Genomic DNA, 21,640 nt, shown 5'->3' with positions numbered 1-21,640 from the left:
GTTGGAGTCCTCCGTCACTGAAGCAAGCAAGCCTCATGTTCGCTTCAAGCTGCCTGGCTGCCGGCCGCCATCTTGGCTGGCAGTTAATTTGCATATCGCCCTGATTAGCCAATGGGAAGGGTAGCGGAGTGACACCAATTTGCATGTGTCTCTTTTATTAGTGTAGACTAGAGGCCCAGTGCACGATATCATGTGAGACCCAGACCTGCCACACCGGCGGGATCCAGACTGACTCCCGCCATGCCGGGCGAGACGCGGGACCCAGACTGACTTCTACCACGCTGCGAGACCCAGAGTCAAGTCCCCACCCACATGCACGCACCTCGCTGCACATGCAGCCTCCTGGTGACCAGTCTTTGGTTGTTCCAGCATGACAGCGTCATGGCCAAGGGTTTTTTATAATAGAGGCCTGGTGCACAAAATTCGTGCACAGGGGGGTGGTCCCTCAGCCCGGCCTGCACCTTCTCCAATCTGGGATCCCTCAGGGGATGTCTGACTGCCGGTTTAGGCCCTGCGGGATGCAATCCAGGACCACTGGCTCCTAACTGCTCGCCTGCCTTTCTCATCACCCCTAACCACCCATCTGCCTTCCTGATTGCCCATAACCACTCACCTGCCTGCCTGATTGCCCCTAACTGCCTCTGCCAGCATAATTGCCCCCTAACTGGTCCCCTGCCAGCCTGGTCATCCCCTAACTGCCCCCCTGCCAGCCTGGTCACCCCCTACCTGTCTGGAAGGAAGTAAGACTTCCAGAAAATGTCCGGTCGACCTGGTTTAATTAGCATATTACCCTTTTATTAGTATAGATAATAAAAGCCTAATATGCAAATCAACAGAAAGGTGGAATAATCAGTCACTACGATGCACACTGACTACCAGGGGGCAGATGCTCAACACAGGAGCTGCCCCCAGCCCTCAGGCCCAGACTGGCAGCAGTGGGAGGTGGGGCCAGTGAGTGGGCAGCGCCAGGCCAACAAAGGCGGGTGCCAGCAGGGATCCTCCAATCACCTGACCGGTCACCCCGCAGATCGGATCTGATCACCAGCTAGGCCTAGGGACCCTACCTGTGCATGAATTTCGTGCACCAGACCTCTAGTATATATAGATTTTACTTGAATAATTTAAGCATTCCCTTCCCTCCTGATATCAAGAGGGTGTGATTTGTCCAATTTTATTCTACTTTTTCAAAACAAAATATCTAGATTTCCAGATGCTTTACTAATTTTATATAAGGTGGAACAAAGTTCTCTTTTTCTCAGCATTACCAATTATTTCCCATCAGTATTATCCATATCAGTTGTAAGTCTGAGGCAGTTTTACTCCTTGGGACATTTCCCAATGTCTAGAGACATTGATTGATACAACTGGGGCTGTTACTGGCATGCAGTTTGGAGGGAGGCAAGGATGCTACTAAACCTTCTAAATATACAGATCAGCCCCCTTCCGCCACAAGGACTTACCTGGCCCTAAATGTTAATAATGCCCCAATTGAGAAAGCATGGTGTATATGACTTCATCTTTAAAGTATAGGGGAATAAAAGTATCACCCATAAATTCAGCATCCATATTTATACTGCTATGACACTGTTTAGTCATTGACTGACTTATGAAAAAGATTTCAGGTAGCTTGACATGATATAATGGAGTTATTCCTCAAAGGTTATTAGATTATAGGAAGTTATCAGTTTGTTTCTGCACTTTTTAAGTTACAGAAATGGCTTCACTTCTTGAAACTGAGTTCATGGAATTTTTTTTGTGTTTTTTTTTTCTTTCAAGCACTTAAATATAATGCCAGTGTTACGAAGGAGAAAACCATTCTTTTATTTGTGGCTGGACTAGTGCTCACTACATTTGTCATTGTTGGAGCCATTCTCTTCGTCCCAGGTAAGATCTGCAGTTACTATAAAGGAAATCAGGGCTGATAAGGTTGAGAACATTATTGGGGGTGGAGCTGCTGGAACCAGTTACCACAAACTGGGTGTTACAAAACAATAGCAATTCTCTCAGTTCTGAAAACCTTATGTCTGAAGTAAAGATGTCATCATGACTATACTCCCTCCCAAGACTCTTGGGGAGAATCCATTCCTTGCCTCTTCTATTTTCTGGTGTTTGCTAGCAATCATTTCAATTCCTTGGCTTCTGGCAGGGTAACTCCAATTTCCACTGTGTTAAAACTCCTTCTGCCTCTCTCTTCCAAAGACACTTATCATTGAATTTAGGCCCCACTTCGTTAATCTAGGATAATTTCCTTCTTTCAAGATCCTAGATTTTTTTCATATATTTTGCCGTATAATGTAATGCTCACCCTAATTCACAGATTCCAGGAATTATGAGGTAGGCAGATGTTTGGGGCCACCATTCAACCCACTGCAAAGGCAAACTTCATCAGGCAAGACATGGAAGTGGGAATGAACATGGGAAACAAATCAATCTGAAACTGCATTTGCCTTTGGGGGATGGGAATGGGATTTGGGAATAAGGGTATGCAGCACATGGAAAGAACAGCAGGGATAGGCTGGGACTCAAAGTCCCAGACAGTAGAAAGCCTTCGTTTTATTAACAGAATAAAATATGGGTGTAATGTTTAGGAACAGAAATTTGGCAGCTCTCTTTGCAGCTGGAGTTAGTGAGGGTGTGGGGAGAAAAGGATGAATTAAGAAGACAGCTACAAAGAATAGCTATTTTGACTTTAGGACAGATTGAATATAGCAAATGAAGGGATTGGTAAGAGGCTCCAAGGTAGTTAAGAAGGAGGAAAAACCAATTGAATGTTTCCACATGTTGAGATTTAGATGTTTACATTTAGATGTCTTCAGTTTGGTCTTTAAAAAAAAGTCACTTTCCCTAACCGGTTTGGCTCAGTGGATAGAGCATCAGCCTGTGGACTCAAGGGTCCCAGGTTCGATTCCGGTCAAGGGCATGTACCTTGGTTGCGGGCATATTCCCAGTAGGGGTGTGGAGGAGGCAGCTGATACGATGTTTCTCTCTCATCGATGTTTCTAACTCTCTATCTCTCTCCCTTTCTCTCTGTAAAAAATCAATAAAATATATATATTTTTTAAAAAGTCACTTATTTTGTGTGAGGTTTTGGGGTAAGAGTTTATTTTTAAATGTTTTGCAATTGATAAGAGTAGTATTGAGATGAATACATTTAATAAATTGAGTACTTTAACTTTCAATAGAGTAGGAAGTAAGTAGGAAAATATTTTAAATGTTAATTTTATTTATCAACAGGTGAATATTCAACAAAGAGAGCCAGTGGACTTGGTTTAATTGTAGTTCCTACAGTGATATTAATATTACTTCAGTACTCTGTTTTTATGATAGGTAAGTATTTGTTGTTTTAGCATGATTGTGCCCTTTTTCATTTAAAAAGCAGCATTTTTGATTAAAATATTTTTGTATGGTTTTATATAATACAATAGAGTTAGGTTTTTACAATACAAATAGAGGCCCGGTGCATGAAATTTGTGCAGGGAGGGAGTGTGTGTGTCCCTCAGCCCAGCCTGCACCTTCTCCAATCTGGGACCCCTCGAGGGATGTCCAACTGCCCATTTAGGCCAGGTGGGATCGGGCCTAAACGGGCTGTCGGACATCCCTCTCACAATCCAGGACTGCTGTTTCCTAACCGCTCGCCTGCCAGCCTGCCTGATTGCTCCTAACCACTCCCCTGCCAGCCTGATTAACGCCTAACTGCTCCCCTGCCGGCCCGATCGCCCACAACTGCCTTCCCATGCAGGTGTGGTCACCCCTAACTGCCCGCCCCTGCAGGCCTGGTCGTCCCCAACTGCCCTCCCTTTCAGGCCTGGTCCCTCCCAACTGCCCTCCCCTGCTGGCCATCTTGTGTCCACATGGGGCAGCCATCTTGTGTGTTGGAGTGATGGTCAATTTGCATATTATTCTTTTATTAGATAGGATAAAAGCTATTCTTAGTGAAATTTTCCCTATATGGATTAATTTTAATGTTATATTAGGTTATCAAGGTATTTATTTTATAAAAAAGTGATTTTCAGAGATATATTTAATGCCAGTAGTAGATTTTTAAAATTATGCTACATAATTTCTTAATGATTATCTTCATATTCTTATTTCAGTTTTTGAAGTTATAAGTAGATATTAACATTCTCATTCTCTTCTTTTGCTAAAACTCTCTTTAAAAAACTAGTTATACAAAATACGGTTATAAATCATAAAGTGTTATTGCAAATCTTAACATTGTAGTTTTAAAAGATGATAGAGCTATCTAACCTATAATTGGTAACATTTTTCACTCCATTTTTGGGTTAAATCACTAAATATTTTTATTATTATTAAAGAATCTATTTTTTTCCATTTGCACATTTAACACTTGGTATGAGAGCCTATCTCTGGGTTGCTATATATTAAGATGGTATAATTTGTTCTAAAATCACAATTAGGGGTTATGCTTGCACAGTGGTTCTCCACCAGAGTGATTTTGTGTGCACGTGGTGAGGCCCTGCTAATAGCCACTCCTATTGTGAAATACCCACGTGTGGTAAAAGCAGCATTGTTCTAATATTTGGGGTAAAAACTGCCAATGCAGCTCAGCTCCCTGCAGAAATGAAAGGCTGCTGAGGGTGTGAATGTGGAGCTGACTGCTGGAGTGGAGAGAGATGGCTTAGGTCACTGGGAAAGCAGCCACCACCTGACACGGAGCTCCAGAGTCAGTCTTTGGTCCTAGGATACTGACCTTGACTGTACGAAATACAAGTGGAAGTGATTGCTTCTTAAACACTTGCAACATGCTTTTTCCTTGCAGCTCCAGCTATTGGGATGTCCTCCTTCAGTATCACCATATTGATCCTTCAGGTGCTGGGCTTTGTTCTCTCTGTGGTCGGACTAAGCCTCTGTGTCTCAGGTGAGGGTCACAATCTTCTCTAAACAATTTCTCTTCTTACCAGTAATTGCTCTTAGAGCTCTTTTTTTCTTTCCTTTCCTTTGTCTTTATTATTCTGTTTTAAATATATAGACTTTATTTTTTAGAGAATTGTAGGTTCACAGAAAAACTGAGTGGAAAATAGAGTTCCCCTCTACTCTCCATCTGCTCACAGCTTCCTCCACTATCAACATCTCCCACCAAGTAGTACATTTGTTACAGTCTGTTGAACTAACATTGACACAGCATTATCGCCTAAAGTGTATAGTTTATATTAGGGTTTATCTTGGTGTTGTACATTCTATGATTTTTATAAATGTAATAGATGCCCGATGCACGGTTTTGTGCATGAGTGGGGTCCCTTGGCCTGGTAGCGATCGGAGCCGATAGGGGGAACCAGCTGGCTGGGGGAAGGGACTGCAGGAGGTTTGCCCCAGCAGCAAGCTAACCAACAGTTGATTCCCCAAGGAATTGGGCTCCCTCCTCCTTCCTGTCTGGGTCCTGGGTGCAGTTGAACCAGATTTGGGGCTATCAGGGCCCCACCTGCAAGCTAAGGCCTGGCTGATTCCATGAGGAATTGGGCTCCCTCATCCCTCCTGTCTGGGGTTGGGGTGTGGGTGAACCAGATAGTGGCTGTCAGGGCCCCCGCAGCAAGGTCTGGGTCAGTGTGCATCATTCCTGTCATTCAGTTGGAAGGGTTGCTTAGGCTTTTATATATATAGAGATAATGACATGGATCATAGTCATAGCATATCATATAGAAAAGTTTACTTGCCCTGAAAATCCTCTCTGCTCTTCCCATTCATCTTCCCTATTCAGAAACCCCTGGCAACCACCAATGTTTTTACTGCCTCCATATTTTTGCATTTTCCAAAATGTCTTAAGCTTGGAATCATATACTATCTAGCTTTCTCAAATTGGCTTCTTTCACTTAGTAGGTGTGCATTTAAGTTTCCTCCATGACTTTGTTTGGCTTGATAACTCATTCCTTTTTATCACTGAATAATATTCCATTGTTTGAATGGACGATAGTTTGTTTATCCATTCACCTATTGAAGGACATCTTGGTTGCTTTCAGTACATGGGAAAGGTATTGATTTGTTATAAAATCACAGAACTAGACACACAATATAGAAGTACATGTTTTTGTGTCGACATGTCTTTTCAACTTCATTTGGGAAAATACTAAGGAGTGCAATTGCTAGATTGCATGTTAAGAATATATTTAGTTTTGTAGTAAATTACCATTTTGTGTTCCCACCAGCAATGAATGCACATTTCTGTTGCTCTACATTTTTGCCAGCGTTCAGTGTTATGAGGTTCTTTCATTTTTCACTATCATTTTGTTCCCACTGAGATTAGTGCTTTCCTATTGGCTGTATATAGCTTATGGGCTGCCTGCATTCGTGAACGAGCTTTTAAAATAAACATTGGGTGGAGGCTTAGGCTTCACAAACTATTTCCAATTAGTCTTGATGTGATAAGGTACATGCTATGCCAACAAAGCTTTTCTATTTTAATAATTTGGAGTCATTTCATTGACTGAGTTAATAATGCAGGTACATATGTAGGTAATTTTTGTTTCTTGATAATGAGAAAAATAATTACTCTCCCTAAAACTTAATTTTATTACTGTTATTGTTGCTTTTAAGAACTTCAGTTATTTAATGTGAATTTCTAATATAAAAATTTTATTTGTTTTTGCAGAGTGCACCCCAATGCATGGTCCTCTTCTGATTTCAGGATTGGGTATTATAGCTTTAGCGGAATTACTTGGATTAGTTTATATGAAATTTGTTGGTAAGTCAACTTTCATTTTTATTAGTCTATGCCAAGAATTTCAAATATACTATGATTTGGAAAATGCTTTTGGTTGGTTCGTACGGCTTAGGATCAAAGAAATGTATTGGAAACTAATGAAAAAAGTAGAAATCATGAGATATTGAAAAGTTTAGATTATAGCCTAGTTTAAAAGAAAATGTATGTTTTTGAATGCATAAACCTTTTAATGCTATGGAAAAGAAGAACTGGTTGAGGATTGATTTTAATAAACAGAAAAGGGTTTTTAATTGGCCATTGTTGGTGTGATAGAGCTCGTTCACAGAGACCTACTTCTCACTTGCTGTTCTTGCAGACTGGACTGTTTATAGGCCTTGACGCCCAGAAGTGGACAGGAATTGAAATTCAAAATCTGTCATTTTTGCTAATTAAGAGTAGTGTCCTCTGATAATTGACTTAGAAATATTTTTAGTGAAAAGCATTACACTATAATAAAAACATTGTGTTTTAAAATTTAGGCTTTTGTTATTTTTAAAATCAATTGTTATTAAGTGTGGAATCAACTTATTGTGTCTAAACTTTGTACTTAATCTGCCAATTTTTAGTTTACAGATTTTTGTATGTTATTGTTTAAAATATATTTTTATTGATTTCAGAGAGATAGGGACAGGGAAAGAGAGACAGAGACATCAATGATGAGACAGAATCATTGATTGGCTAACTCCTGCACGTCCCCCATTGGGGGTTAAGCCAGCAACCCAGGCATGTGCTCTGATCCAGAATCGAACCATGACCTCCTAGTTCATGGGTTGAAGCTCAACCACTGAGCCACATCAGCTGGACTGTATAAGTTATTTTTAATACATAAATAATGAGATAGGTGCTTTTAATAGTGAGTGCCTAAAGATGTTCTCTGCAATCTGGTTTTTCTTAGTGTTCCTTAAAGCACTCTAAATTTATGAAGTAAAGTAAACTCTTAAACATTTATCAGAATAATCAAAAGTTACAAACTAATGAAGTAAAAAAATCAGTCTTTGTGCTTTACTTTAGGCATTACTTATGTGTTTATAAAAATTCATATAAACCTTGAATTATTCAATTCAAATAATTTTTTAATTTAACAAATTCAAATAGTCAAATAATTTTCCATATGACTTGCACAGTACTTTCAAAGAAATTTTATCTTTATTTTTGAACTTCAGCTTTTGCTGACTGGTCATGGAGTTCAATTCTGTTATATATTCTTTGTCTTCCTTTAATTAATGTTTATTAAACAATTAAAACACAGTACTTAACTAAAATTTACCTATCTTTAGTTTATGTGTTCATAAAGTTAGGGTGATTTTGTCACTGAAATTTTTTCAGTTCATGCCTCATAATTCTTAAAATACAATTAAGACTTATAAAGCAGAATTGCCTTCATTTGGTAGCTATCATGAGCATCACATTATGAATGTTGATACATATTCTATTTTTGTTGAATCTTCCTTCTAATCACCATTGGTCTGGTTCTGGAAGATGACACTGCTGATTATGTTGCTCCCTGTGAATGCCTGAGAACAGTATGTGAGCTACAGTACCCATACAGCATTATGTAGTATTAGGTGTCACTCACTGATGGTCAGATCTTTGTTATTTTTTCCCTTCATTATCTGGTTTGCCCTCCCTTTTATTGCCATACCCCCATGCTTTTCATGTCTAACAAAGAAGGATGTGCAGTACAGTTGCCAATAGATCTGGAGATGCTGACTCAAGTGGAAACAGGCATTGTCTAGCTGCCACCCCCTTGACCTTGCTCTCCCCCCTTCTCCATTGCCAACATCCCTAAGAAGCCATAACATTACAAATGTACTATTCTCACATTAAAAGCAAAGGGAAATTATGAAAATTCACCAGGTTATTTTTTTCTTTCTTATACTTAAATATGCCATGTGTAAATTAAGACTTTAACCCATTTTATTGACATGGTGATAATATTCTAAATTAACTTTTCACATCAACCTGCCTGATGCCAGAGTTCAGAGGCACCCCTGCCTTCAGTTGAAGGGTAAGAAGAACAAAGGTACAAGAACGTTGCTCTGTAGATGCTGCTGTAGACTAGGAAAATGGATGTGTGTTTCTTATAGAGTCTGTGAAGCTGAGTAACATTAAGGTTGCAAATTTGAGCATTTGAATCAGGAAGTAAAAATTGTAAATGTTTCCAAAATAACTTTTACTCATTGCAGATGCTCTGTTTTGGAAAAGCCTAATGAATGTGTCTCAACTTAAATGCAATAAAATCCTCATATAGTTACAAAAAAGAAAAAAAAATCCAAGCTATCTTTTTAAGACTAAGTTAATGTTCCTATGAGAAGTTTAACTTTGATCATTTGCGTTATTTCCAAGTTTAAATTTGTACCCTTACCTGTTATTTTAAGGAGTGAGATTTTAACTTTCATTTTCTCTGGTCTTCTTTAACTGTGTTGGATTCTTTTTCATAGAAGGATTTAAATTTTATAAAATGAAATTAGGCACTGGAAACAATGATAATATGAGAATGTATAGAAGATTAAAAGGAACTCGATCAAGTTAGGCTTGTTATTTATATAGGGTGTTTATATACTTGTTAATTTTTTAGAGCCATTACTAGTATAAGGACTATAATCATGTTTTGATACAAATCAACCTTGTAGCAGTCAGAAACCATATTGACCACATCTCAGATATATTAGAATGACATGGAATAGAGAGAGGTATATAAAAATTTCAGTGATACTGTCTTGTCCAATGTGGAGGTAAGATAAATTCTGGTATCAATAAAAAAAAGTATTTCTGAAAATGCACAAACTAGAATTATATTTATGACATGTGGCAAGTGTTTCAGGGAGAAAAGAGTAAGTCAAAACATTGCAAGTGAGCTCATAGGAAATGCTTAAGGCTTTGTGGTTTTAAAACTATGTAGATGTGGCTGTCGATGTCTTAGGCCCGTGGTGGCAGCAGATATATTACAGTCATTCTTCTGTTACATAGGTCAGATGCTTATTGGAGAGGATCAACTCAGGCAAAATTAACTTCTGCGCTATTTGGTTTTATTATATTAGAGGGACCACAGCTAACCTGTGTCCCTCTGAATCACTGTTCTTTATAGATCCTTTTTTTTTTTTTTTTTTTCAGAATAGGCTCAGCAAATCTGATGTTTCTTGTGCCTGAGAATTGGAGCTCATAAACTATTCTTTATATGTGATTAGGATAGAAAAGGAGCGACTTGGCAGTTCTTATTACTAATTCTGACGAATAAATTTCTGAGCTCAAAAATATAACTCTAAAATCTGACCTCCGACCCTTCACTTTAGCAATCAGTAATTTTCATAGCTGGTTAGTTCGCTTTTCTTGGATGGAACATAGATAGAGGGCATGGCTTAGTTGAAGTGAGTTATATACATGTGACAGTCATGATGGGCCTAATAAAGTTTTGTAATTCTGCCTGGTTCATTTGGAAAACTGCTAAATGTGAATCCACTAATATTGCCAAACCCATTTCTCTCCATAGTACTGTAAAAATAGGTGTTCTTCTTGTTTGGTTGCAAGGACTAAACTGCTCTCTGTGTACCTCCAGTTGAGGGAGCTTTACTTTAAACCACATAGGACAGTAACAGTGATGGGAATCTCATGGGAGCAGGTCCATAAGTGGGCCTCACAGACAGTGGAACGGTAGGTTGTTGAGGAAGTGGAAGGAACCAGTATGTCTCCAAAGACTGAGTCATCATGCTGCCCTCTCAGGAACAAGAGTCAGTTAGCCCTTCTGCCAGTTATCATTACTTGGTTCCTCTCTCGGTGGTTCTTTCCCTGATAGCCAACTAGCTCATCCTCTCCTTTTTATGTTCTTATTCTTCATCTTATTTATGTCTTCTCACTGATAGCTTTTCTTACCTAGAGCTGTAAGCTTTGAGCTTCTTGCTTACTTTCCTTGTCACCTTCCTTTACCATCGCCAACTTTCTAGTCTTCATCTGATACTCTCCCTTCAGATGTCAGGGGGAGAAGAAACTTTCCAGGCCAGTCAGCAGTCATTTTCCCTGTTCCAGAGCCTTATCAGCTTCTGGCCCACCTAGAGAGTGGCTGCCCTTGAGTCGGGTCTCACTTACCCATATTTCCCATCAGCTTTGGGAGCTTTGTAAAGTGGGTCTGGAGGAAAGGTAGTAAATAAATAGCATAGAAAACTAGAGCAGTTCTGAGGCCTGCGTCAACCTACTAATAAGCAAACCAGTGCTGTTATCCAGTGCAGAGCAGTGGGGTTGACTACTCTAACTGGTAGCATCCTCCTCCTCCAGAGTCATTCACAGGATGTTGTTGGTTGAGGCTTTTGTATCTGCAGGACTCTGATTCTGTAATTAGGACTGGTTTTAGCTGCTCTGGGTACTCCTTGCTTGGATTTTATAAGGAAGTTCTCTCTTCTTCTTTATGCACCTAGAGCAGTTCTTTTTCCTTTGTCACATTCTTCATGCCCTATATTCCTTCATCTTCATTAACCAATCCATTCAGAAGCAGTGAAGGGTAAGCTAAGAAGGAACACATAGAGAAGGACTGGGCTGTAGCTGAAACTAACTAAAGTAATTCTTTAAACTCAAAGGGATCTGAATATTTTCTTTCATTTGTTACCTACTTGGAGCTTTGAAAACTGGAAAGATGAAAGAAAAGAAAAAGACTAGGCTACAAGGAACAAGAGCAGTGAGATAAGGGTGGGCAATGGAGCAAAGGCCCAGATTGGTCACTGTTACATTCTGCCCTCTTAGTAGGGAGGATGTTGAGTCCACTGTGGGATGAGCGGATGATAGAGTTTTTCCACCACAAAGTGGGGGAGATATGGTATATGCAAGTGAGCAGATGGGTATGTTTATTATTTGATGCAGATGGATTATTTGCACCATTTTAATCTATCAATTCATATAATTCAGAACATTCTTTATTTTTTAAAATATATTTTTATTGATATTAGACATGAAGGAAGAAGGAGAGAGAGAGAGAAACATCAATGATGAGAGAGAATCCTCTATCGGCTGCCTCCTGCAAGCCCCCGACCCGGGATTGAGCTTGAAACCCTGGCGTGCGTCCTTACCAGGAATGGAACCATGACCTCCTGATTTATGGGTCGATGCTCAACCACTGAGCCACACCAGCTAGGTGAAGATTCTGTAATTTTTAAATAGACTATCAAAACTGAAACTCGATGGACTTTTTGGCACCTCTAATTTTAGCCCTAAACATTTTATTTTAAAACTAGACAGTGGACTGGCTTAATTTCTTTATTTATTAATCATTTTCTTGTGTTTTAATTTTATCAGCTTCCAATCAGAGGGCTGTACAGCCTCCTAGGGTAAGTTAAAATTTCTTAAATGAATTGGGTCTGATCACTTGATAGTTTCGACTGAGGAATGGTAACTGAGATATTGAACTCTTTTGCTATCTGTTTAGTGTAACATCAAATTAAGAGAACAATGAAGTCATTTCATAACCTTTGCATGAATAGATCCAATTCTATTTTAAAACCTGTGTTTGGTCATTTAGTAGCAATGGGATATAAATGATTTCTTACGATAATGCAGACTTCTCATACCTAGTACTGAACAGTTTATGTGTAAGAATAATCGGCTGCCTCTGCTGAAGAAAAGCTGACTCCAATACATCGCCTTACCTGTTATATTTATTTGATGTGCATATACAAAACAGTATTTCAGGCTTAAAATGAGGGATAAATTTATATTAAATTACATTATTTTACTTAAAATAATAATCTATAATTAAAATAAATGTAAATGTTGCTTTAAAGTATCTGTTTCGAATTATGATTCATTTCCCTCATTTTATAATCATTTTCCTTCCTCCACACTGTATTGTCATTTTCACTATATCTTTGGATATCTTATTAAGCTTTCTGAGTAAATTCCAAGAAAAGGAGTAAATTTAGGAGATAAACTGAGAGAAATAAATGAGATGGGTTAAAAGAAAACCTTTATAAATAGAGATTCATCATTTGCACAAAGTAGCTTATTTGCACAAAAGCTACATTTTGCAATTAACATTGGAAAGGACTATATTGTACTCATCTTCCCATAAAGGATTTAATGGTAGCTGTACCTGGAATGCCACAGGTGAGACTCCTGTGTGGCAGGAAGTGGGGATTGCATATGCTGCTAATTCTGATGAGCCTCAACCGACATGCCTGAAAGGCAAGCGGGAGTAGGGGTGCTCTACCATGGGTGTTTATTCTAAGACTGGTGCCATAGCTACACTGTCACAAACCCACAGCAGCTTTTCTTGTGCCTCTGTTAGAGATTATCCAGCCATTAAATCCTAACACATTTTTTTTGCATGACTTACAAGTGATTGTTTTGCTCTTATCTCTTGTTTAACTGTCCTATTTATTATGTTGCTATGTATTTTGGACTTCAATAATTTTTTCAAAAAGTTAGGATTTCTTGAATAGACAGAGACTAGGTGGGGTGGGAAATTCTGCACAGAAAAAGAATGTTGAAAATAAGACACTTCTTAAACTATCAGTGCAGTGGTTCTCAACCTTCCTAATGTCGCGACCCTTTAATACAGTTCCTCATGTTGTGGTGACCCCCAATTTCATTGTTACAAATTGAACATAATTAAAGCATACTGATTAATCACAAAAAACATGTAATTATATATGTGTTTTCCGATGGTTTTAGGCGACCCCTGTGAAAGGGTCGTTTGACCCCCAAAGGGGTCGCGACCCACAGGTTGAGAACCGCTGTATTAGTGAGACTTGGCAAGCTTTGCTTTTTAACCTTTATTGCCTTCCTTTAGACCATAGGATTCACTGTCTACTACATAGTTTAAATGTTAGCGTATATAAATTTCAATATGAAGGACATGAAATAGATTCTATTTTTATATAAATGTGTTTTACATATTTTTCAGAAAGCTGTAGAGGAACCCCTTAATGGTATGTGATTATTACAAACTTGTATATTTTTCTTGATCTATTACCAGATCATAATTTTAACTGGCCCCCAAGCAGTTTTGTCTATGCCTTGGGAAAAATCCAGTGTTGTTTTTTTTTCCTTCCTTGACCTCTCTTTTTTGATTATTAATCAAGAATTAAGAGTATTGTTTTGTAATGTTCTCACCTCTGAGAAAAATGCACTGCTCTGTATCTCCCAAGTAGTTGCATGCATTAGCAAGTGATATTGGGCGAGGGGACTACTGCTTTCTTATACTGGCCAAGATGAAGTCTGTAGCAGCACCCCCAGTATAGAAGAATCTCAATTATAATTTCTGATTTATAAATTTTAGGAAGATATAGTCTCTCACCCTGGAGTGAGACCAAAACATTTCACTTTCTTTCTCCCTAAATCTAGATCTATATTCTCAACTGACTATTTTATTTGTGGGGGGCTGTGGGTATGATCCACAGAAAGGCATTGTAATCAAATGCCTTAAAATTAATTTGTATTGACAGCTGTGGAATGGTTGGCATGATATTACTACCTAGTTGTTTATTTAGAAATGATTTTTAATTGTGGAACCTTTCTAATCGCTTGCTTGGCTTGTTACTAATTCTTAGCATTTAAAGAATCGAAAGGAATGATGAATGATGGTAAGTATAAAAAGCACATACAGTTATAGATTCGTTAAAATGTGGACATTGAAAAGAAATAAAATTGCTTCTTGGAAATACGGCATTTTAAATAAAAGGGACACTGTCAAAGCATAAAGGTTTACATGTCTTGATTTACAAAACTTAAATCTACTGTATTAAAATTGCACCACTAGTCATATAAAAGCTGTAGGGTGTCACTCATCAGATCTCCAGCCGTACTGCTCACAGCAAAGAGAAACTACTGCTTTTTAAAAAAACACCTTTCAGATGCAGTGACAGTTACTGTAAATGGTTTTTATATGACACGTAGATAATCTGGCACAAATCTTTATAATCTTGACAGAGTTCCTTTTGTGCTTGTGTTGGTGATTTTGTTGCATTTAACCCATGGGGGCTTAATATCTCTGCTTTTTCATAAAGGAACTTGGTTCTAACCTTTAGGGAGAGGATTTAAAAGGAGAGAGAGAGCACAGTGGGTGTGGCTCAGCAGTTGAGTATCCACCTAGGAACCAAGAGATCACTGGTTCCACATATGCTCAAGTTGTAGGCTTGATCCCCAGTGCAGGAGGCAGCTGATCCATGATGTTTCTCTCTCATTGATGTTTCATCTCTCTATCCCTCTCCCTTTCTCTCTCTCTAGGGATCAACAAAAAAAAGTTAAAAAACAAACAAATACCAACTCTCCCTGCCCTCCCTTAAAAATCTCTCTCTTTCTCTCTCTCTCCATAAGACACTTGTATAAAAATATATATATATATATATATGCCTAAGCGACTGTTACCACCAGTCAACCGAACAACCCGTCGACCAGTCCCTATCACGTGCACTGACCACCAGGGGGCAGGCGCTTAATGCAGGAGCTGCCACCTGGTGGTCAGTGCACTCCACAGCCAACCTCCCACGGCCAGCCAACCTCCTGAGGTCCCTCCCCACAGCCGGCTGGGTGGTCAGTGTGCTCCCACAGCCAACCAACCATGGTCCCTCCCCCTGGCCTGCCAGCCCAATCAGCCCTGATTGGGACTGGGCGAGGGGGCCCCAATCGCCAGTCAGGCCAAGGGACACACCTGTGTACAAATTTGTGCACCAGGCCTCTAGAAATAAATAAAAAGAGAGAGAGAAAAATTTTGGTCACTCCAGTTTTTTCTTTTTTTGAGGGGGGGGGGCGGACTCTGGGCTAACAATTTAAAATTTTTATTAAATATTTCAAACACATTTGTTAAAGAAGTCAGAGATATTGAATGCTATAAGTATTCATTTAGTTCTGTTTGCACTTTAATGTGTTTTTACCTTGTCAAAAACTTCTTCATATGTTTAGTATTTGCTGTCATGTCTTGATCATTTGAAATAGCTCACTTTCCATTTCACTGTTTTAAAGTCTGTGACCTACTTGCTCACCTCTCTTGCAAAAGTGCAGCATTTATCTCAAGAGTCTATATTCTCGAATACAATTAATGTTTGCCTAAGAGTAAAATCACACAATTGTGTGTTGGTGGATTAAGTTTAAAACAATGTTTAGGCTGTGTTTAACAAGGAGGCACAGAATGATCCCACTTTTGTAGCTGTGTGTCACAGCCTTTATTACAAAAATGCATGTTTTATTATACTAACTACGGCCATCCAAAAACAATCATAGTTAGTAGGAATAAACGAAATGGTATTAAACAAAGAACTGGTGCGTGGAATTGTGGCATGGTTTGCTTATGTTTTCATTCTGGTGTCCTATTTTTTTTTAATTTTTTGTTCTTTCCTTTTCTATTGTGGAGTAATTCTTCTTTAGTTGATTAGAGTAATGAAACCCCTTTTCCCCATGGTCAGAAAGCCAGTATAAAACCTTGAGTACCATTTCCATTGTTAATTTCCTTTAAGATGTGACTTTTTTTGAACCACTGTATGGGGAGATATAGCAGTTTTTATTTGTTAATAGCACATAAAATCAATAATGACCTTTGAAATGTCCTTAATTTGCTAATATTTAGCTGTTCAGAATTTGTCGGTTAATTTTAAATGTCTGTCTGGTGGGATCGTTGAGCTGACAGCTAACAGCATGATGCTCACAGTGTGTCTGCCTCATCCATGAGTGAGGTTCAAAGTACCCTCCTAGGGAACGTTTCCTCTTTGATTTATACCTAATCACATGTTTGTTTCACTTGCATTAAATGAATGATACAGATGTAAAGTGAATGTGATGGAATAGTATTCTATATTCTATGAGCAGTAGCTTTTGCTTTACAAAATCAGCATCCCTTGGTTTGTCCTCAGCTAACCCAGCAAATGAAAGTGATCAGACTTGGTTGATCTTTACTCTCATTTGGCATTGCCCTTTCCCTTCCTGCCACGAAAATGACTAATGATCTGCCTGCCTTATATCTGTGACCTTTGCGAACTTAAGATTGAATACTTTATTTTCAGATATTGTATACTTGAAAAAATTCGAAATTTTTAAGATAAACCAACTTGTTAATGCATAGAAAATAGACACATTAAATGTTCATTTCTCAATTTTTCAGAGTAACTGAATTGAAGTGATGGACTCTGACTTGCAGAGTAGTAAGATGTGAAAGGAATGCACTTCTGTTTAAGGACCCTGACCTTGACTCACTCACTGTTCAAGAGAAGAAAACAAGAAAAGTGACTCTCGTCTATAAGAGAAAGTAAATCATTGACTTTTAAATGGTTATTACAGTTAAGTTTTTATTCAAAGCATTTGTGATTTAGTTAATAAAAGAATTATAATCTGTGTTGTGTGCCCAATTGCAATCAGTTTTTTATTGTTAATTTTCTTCGATTAGGGGCAAAAGTAAAGTGGGCAACTTCCAAGAATGATGCCTTTCAGATCCTAGGACCTCTTGACTTTCGGTCACCAGTGTAAATTGGTTCAACGTGAGAATTACCTGGGACTAAACTGGTTGTTACCCAGAGATGTCACTGAAAAATGGTGGTTTCCTTCGAAGCTCAGGAAACTGAGGTTCACAGCCACTTTGGCAGTTATGGTGTTAGCCGGATATGGGTCTGCCACTTCTAGGTCAAGGGCATATTAAAATTAAGTACAGACAGGAATTTAGTTGGAAACATTTGTGTGTTGCTTTTGTGCGACGTGATACTCTTGGAGATCATGGTGTTCACTCTTGGGGGTTGCCATTCACACATTCTTCCTTCAATAGATATAGGGTAATTTTACTGATGAATGTCTTTTTCTTTTATTCACACAACCTTTCAACCCTGTCTTGTCCTCCTGTTGTTTGCTTCTGCTGTGCAAGATGTAGCACCTTTTCTCCTCTTTGAACATGGTCCAGTGACATGGTAGTATCATTGCAGAAAGGAGCCAGATTTATTCTCAGAGAACTGTGTTCAACTTTTCAGCAAAAATAACGATGGTTGTAGCATATGTATTCCCTTCTTGGATTTGAAGGCACAGTCTATGGTGTTTTTTCACTTCTCTTCTGATCTGGGGCATGAAAAACCAAGATTGAGGTTTGAACTATGTGTCCCCTGCATGGCAACAAAGTGTGTGTCACTGTCAGGCCAATAGACCAGCCCTCCAAAGGGTGGTTCTATAGCTACTGTATCTGTGTTGCATGATATACACTCATCATCTTCCTCCTGTGTCCTGCCTCATATCCCCCTGACTCCACGATTGAAAAGTAAAGCAAAACCCCCGTTTTCTACTCCGTTAGAAGAAAATTAACGTTCTGACAGTGTGGTCACCTGGAGAATGTTTAGGTTATTAGCACTCGTTTTCCTCCTTTGTGGGTGTGTATTTGTATGTGCACGTGTATAAGACAGGCACATGCTTCTTCTGTACAAACAACAGTGGGTACCTACAGGAGAGCAAATGCTAATTCATGCTTTTAGCAAAAACATTTAAAAACAAAGATCTTTATTGAGTGGGATTGTATTTGATGAGAATATTTGATCACTTAAAACTTCTAAAACTTCTAGGTCAGTTGCCAAGTCTTTTGACTGCTCACCAATACCCTCTAAAAATACTAGTGATTTTTCCTGCTTGTGTAATAATAAGATATTCCTATTTGTAGTCGTATTACGAATAGTTATTTCCCAGTCCACTGAATGTTCCCATGTGCCTCTTTAATGTCAAATTGATTGTCATATTTCATGTTGGGACCAAGTGGTTTGCTCAGGGCAAACCAGAATTTATGACCTGTGATGCCTCTCAGAAAACCGAACACACTATGAAGACAGCGCTTCTTAGAAAAAAAGAAAAGAAAACTAATTTTTCCCTATTTGTGTTGCTGTCCAAACTATTATATTATGTAGAGGGAGCTGTATTCCTTTAAACAACTTGCATGGCTCCTGCTGCTCTTTTTTTCGAAATATTTATATTTTAGGAATATTGTTGTTACTTTAGAAAACAATTTCATTGAAAGGAGGGAAAAAGCAGATGGACTTGAAAAAGATTGAAATTCTTATTCTCTATTAAGAAAAAGTCAGCTATGAAAATCTTTATAGTGAAATTTTTAATACACTAACATTCTACCTTTTAATATGCAGTAAGCTCTCCTTTATTTAGGGTTCAACTGGGACTTATCCATCCTTTGTGTTCTTTTTAACGCTGCCTATCTTTGGAGGCATTCACTGCATGAGACAAGGCAGAGAGGTAGCAGGATAAATGCCAGATGAAAGCAAGTCTCGTTCTGAGTCATTGTCAGCTTCTCTGGAAAAGGGACCACAGACAGCAGTGGCATCCCTCTTGCTTGGGCATCATTGGGCCAGTTCATTCTCATTCCATCAGACTTGTCATGGCTCCCAACTTTCTGTCGCACCTAATTAAAATTGCCAGCAATGTTTTGGGCATCATATATCTGTTTCCCCCATAATCTGCTTTTTACTTCATGATCTCATTTTTTCCATTGATTCTTCTGTCCAATTTTATTTATTGTGTGTCCTCAGAGTGATGCCATTTGTCATTTTTGCAGCAACCATTTCAAGCTTTCTGGCCAAATCAAATTTTTCCTCTGCCACAAAACAGTGTCTTTCAGCCCTTCCTTCCCCATTTCTCTCACTTGACTTGAAAATTCCTCCATAGCAAGAGCTTCACCCCCCACTTCTTTTCCCTTCAGTGTCTTACATACATTAGGTACCCAGTATATATTTGATGATTGAGACTTGGTTGTATGTAGATGTCCCACTATTTTTAATAGAGTGAGCAAGAGTTTTCTTTTTAGGACAAATTTCACATACTCTGAAAACCTTCAGAGGTGGTAATTTTTCACCTGGAAACTCCAGGTTCATTCTGTTTAAAATTTCTGAGAATGTCAGAATAAAATAATGAGGCTAGCCCATAATCAGAAGTATTGATCTTTCCAGGATGCTGTAGTCACTGTAGTAAGTGACCAAACAAATTGTGGTTTGAGTTAATAAAGCTCAAAACTCATGAGTTTACTCCTTCATCTCAATAAGAATTAAGCTCTATTCCACCTCTAGATTTCTCTTGTCCCAAAGTGAGTATTCAAAAATGGACATCTGTCATGTTATTTATGGAAATACATCTACTTTATTTACCTGTCCTTGGAAACTAGAGAAATGATTGTTGGGCAACCCTTTATCTTTTTTTGATATTTTGTTTGATGGTGAGAATGTTCAGAAAGTTTTACATGTTGTATTTTCAATATCACTAACTGCCATCTCCCACTGGGGTCCTTTGTGAGTTTCCATGGCTAAAAGGGATAACCCAGGTACCTTTCAAGAGATGAGCAGTGAATGGGCAGTTTCCTGCCTTTGGTATTTGACAGTTCTTATTTATCATTTAAGTCCAGTTTTCCCATAAATTTATCTTTTAGAAAAAATAAGAGAGCAATAAGCTTCTCTGTAAGGCAGTGTCAGTGGAATCTTATATGTGTTATTAGGGTTGGTGAGAAAGGAAGACATTTCTGTTTTTATTAAATGGAGCATTATTTACAGAAGCCATCGCTGAGAATTAGATCCCACACCAGATGAATGTCCATCAACAATCTAAATAAAGAAAACTCCAGTGTTGCTATGTGCAAGATACTCTCTTGGGGGCTTTTTCCATAGCAATTAAAGGTGTGCTATTTTTCACTAGTCATTTTCTGAAGTGATTTAAAGACCAAAGTTGTTTTACAGCTGTGTTACTGTTCAAGGTTTTTTTTAATATGTATTAAATCAATTATCACTGTTAAAGCTTTGAATATCTGCAATCTTTGCCAAGGTACTTTTTTATTTAAAAAACATAACTTTGTAAATATTACCCTGTAATATTACATATACTTAATAAAACATTTTAAGCTATTTTGTTGGGCTATTTCTATTGTTACTACAGCAGACCACAGCACATTTCTGAGAAATTTTGTTTATGAATGTTTTTTCAAGTCAACAGTGAAAAGGATCACTTAAAATGTTAATTTATACATTTATTTTTAAAGTATGATATACATTAAGGAAACTTTTAGTTGGAGCAAATGTTTTAATCAGCCTAGATCAGTGTAGCTCTGTGGTGGGGGGGGGGCATTACTGATCAAGAACACATACCTGTGTTGCAGGTCACTCCCCTCTCATTTTGGGCCCATGTGGGAGGCAACCAACCAAGGTGTCTCTTTCATGTCCATTTTCTCTCTCCCACTCTCTCAGTCCCTTCTACTCTCCTCAAAAAATTAATGGAAATGATATCCTCCAATGAGGATTGACAAAATGAAAAAAAGTTTTAAAGAAATCCTACATGTTGATTTTTCCCACAGTACAGTGACAACAGCACATGAGAAAGCTAGAGACTCTAGTCCTGGCAATGCTGCTAACTAGCAGAGGAGCTTGGCAGGTAAGAGGAGCCACCTACCTGTGCCTCAGTGTCCCTCCTCCTGTGTAGAATGAGATAATCCTCTTCCAAAATTCAATGGTAAATTCAAACCTCCATTTGGTTGGTTATCAATTAGGACTATTTTGATTGGACGTGAAAGGAAACCTAAATCTAAGAAAAAGGGGGCTTATTGGCTAGCATGATTGAAAATTCAGATGTACAACTGGATTCTGGGCCCAAAACAGTATCAGAAGGATCCAATGTCTCGCCAGCATTCAGCTTTCCTCTCCTCCTGGTTGCTTTCCTGCCCAGATTGCCTGAGAGGGCAGAGGGCTGACTGCAGTCTCAGACCCACCTTTTCCCAAGTTCAGGGAGAGGAGAGGGGAGCCAATGGAGTGCATCTCCCTTTCCCAGGAGTCCCATCCGCCCCAGATGGCACCTCGTGCTCTGCCTGGGTCCTGTGCGGCCCTCACTAAGTCAGGGAACCCAGGCATCTGATGCTCTGATTGAGCCCACCCGAGGCCTGGGGATCCATGGAATGGAGGTGAGGGTTCCGCCTGGAGTGGTGCTGGGGGTGAGGTGAAGTTA

At 38.8% G+C, this 21,640-nt stretch overlaps 1 protein-coding gene across 7 annotated transcripts in view; it reads left to right on the top strand.

The window, feature by feature from the left end:
- Positions 1–20,551, top strand: part of CD47 (CD47 molecule) — a 46,958-nt gene extending 26,407 nt beyond the window's left edge. For 2 of the 7 annotated variants that reach the window (XM_014540793.1, XM_014540782.1), the window contains 6 exons: positions 1,777–1,884; positions 3,235–3,327; positions 4,781–4,879; positions 6,605–6,697; positions 11,996–12,027; positions 12,770–13,274. In XM_014540793.1, the coding sequence (XP_014396279.1) occupies positions 1,777–1,884; positions 3,235–3,327; positions 4,781–4,879; positions 6,605–6,697; positions 11,996–12,027; positions 12,770–12,877 (533 nt within the window). In that variant the 3' untranslated portion in view covers positions 12,878–13,274. Of the gene's footprint in view, positions 1–1,776; positions 1,885–3,234; positions 3,328–4,780; positions 4,880–6,604; positions 6,698–7,031; positions 7,070–11,995; positions 12,028–12,769; positions 13,275–13,601; positions 13,627–14,247; positions 14,281–16,790 lie in introns of those variants that run through there. The other 5 variants (XM_005856979.2, XM_005856977.2, XM_005856978.2 and 2 more) reach the window with 5 other exon arrangements.
- The last annotated feature ends 1,089 nt before the right edge of the window (positions 20,552–21,640 follow it).

The sequence above is a fragment of the Myotis brandtii genome, unplaced genomic scaffold (assembly GCF_000412655.1).
Source record: "Myotis brandtii unplaced genomic scaffold, ASM41265v1 scaffold106, whole genome shotgun sequence".
NCBI classification, from domain to species: Eukaryota; Metazoa; Chordata; class Mammalia; order Chiroptera; family Vespertilionidae; genus Myotis; species Myotis brandtii.
This window is presented reverse-complemented; position numbering and strand designations above follow the sequence as displayed.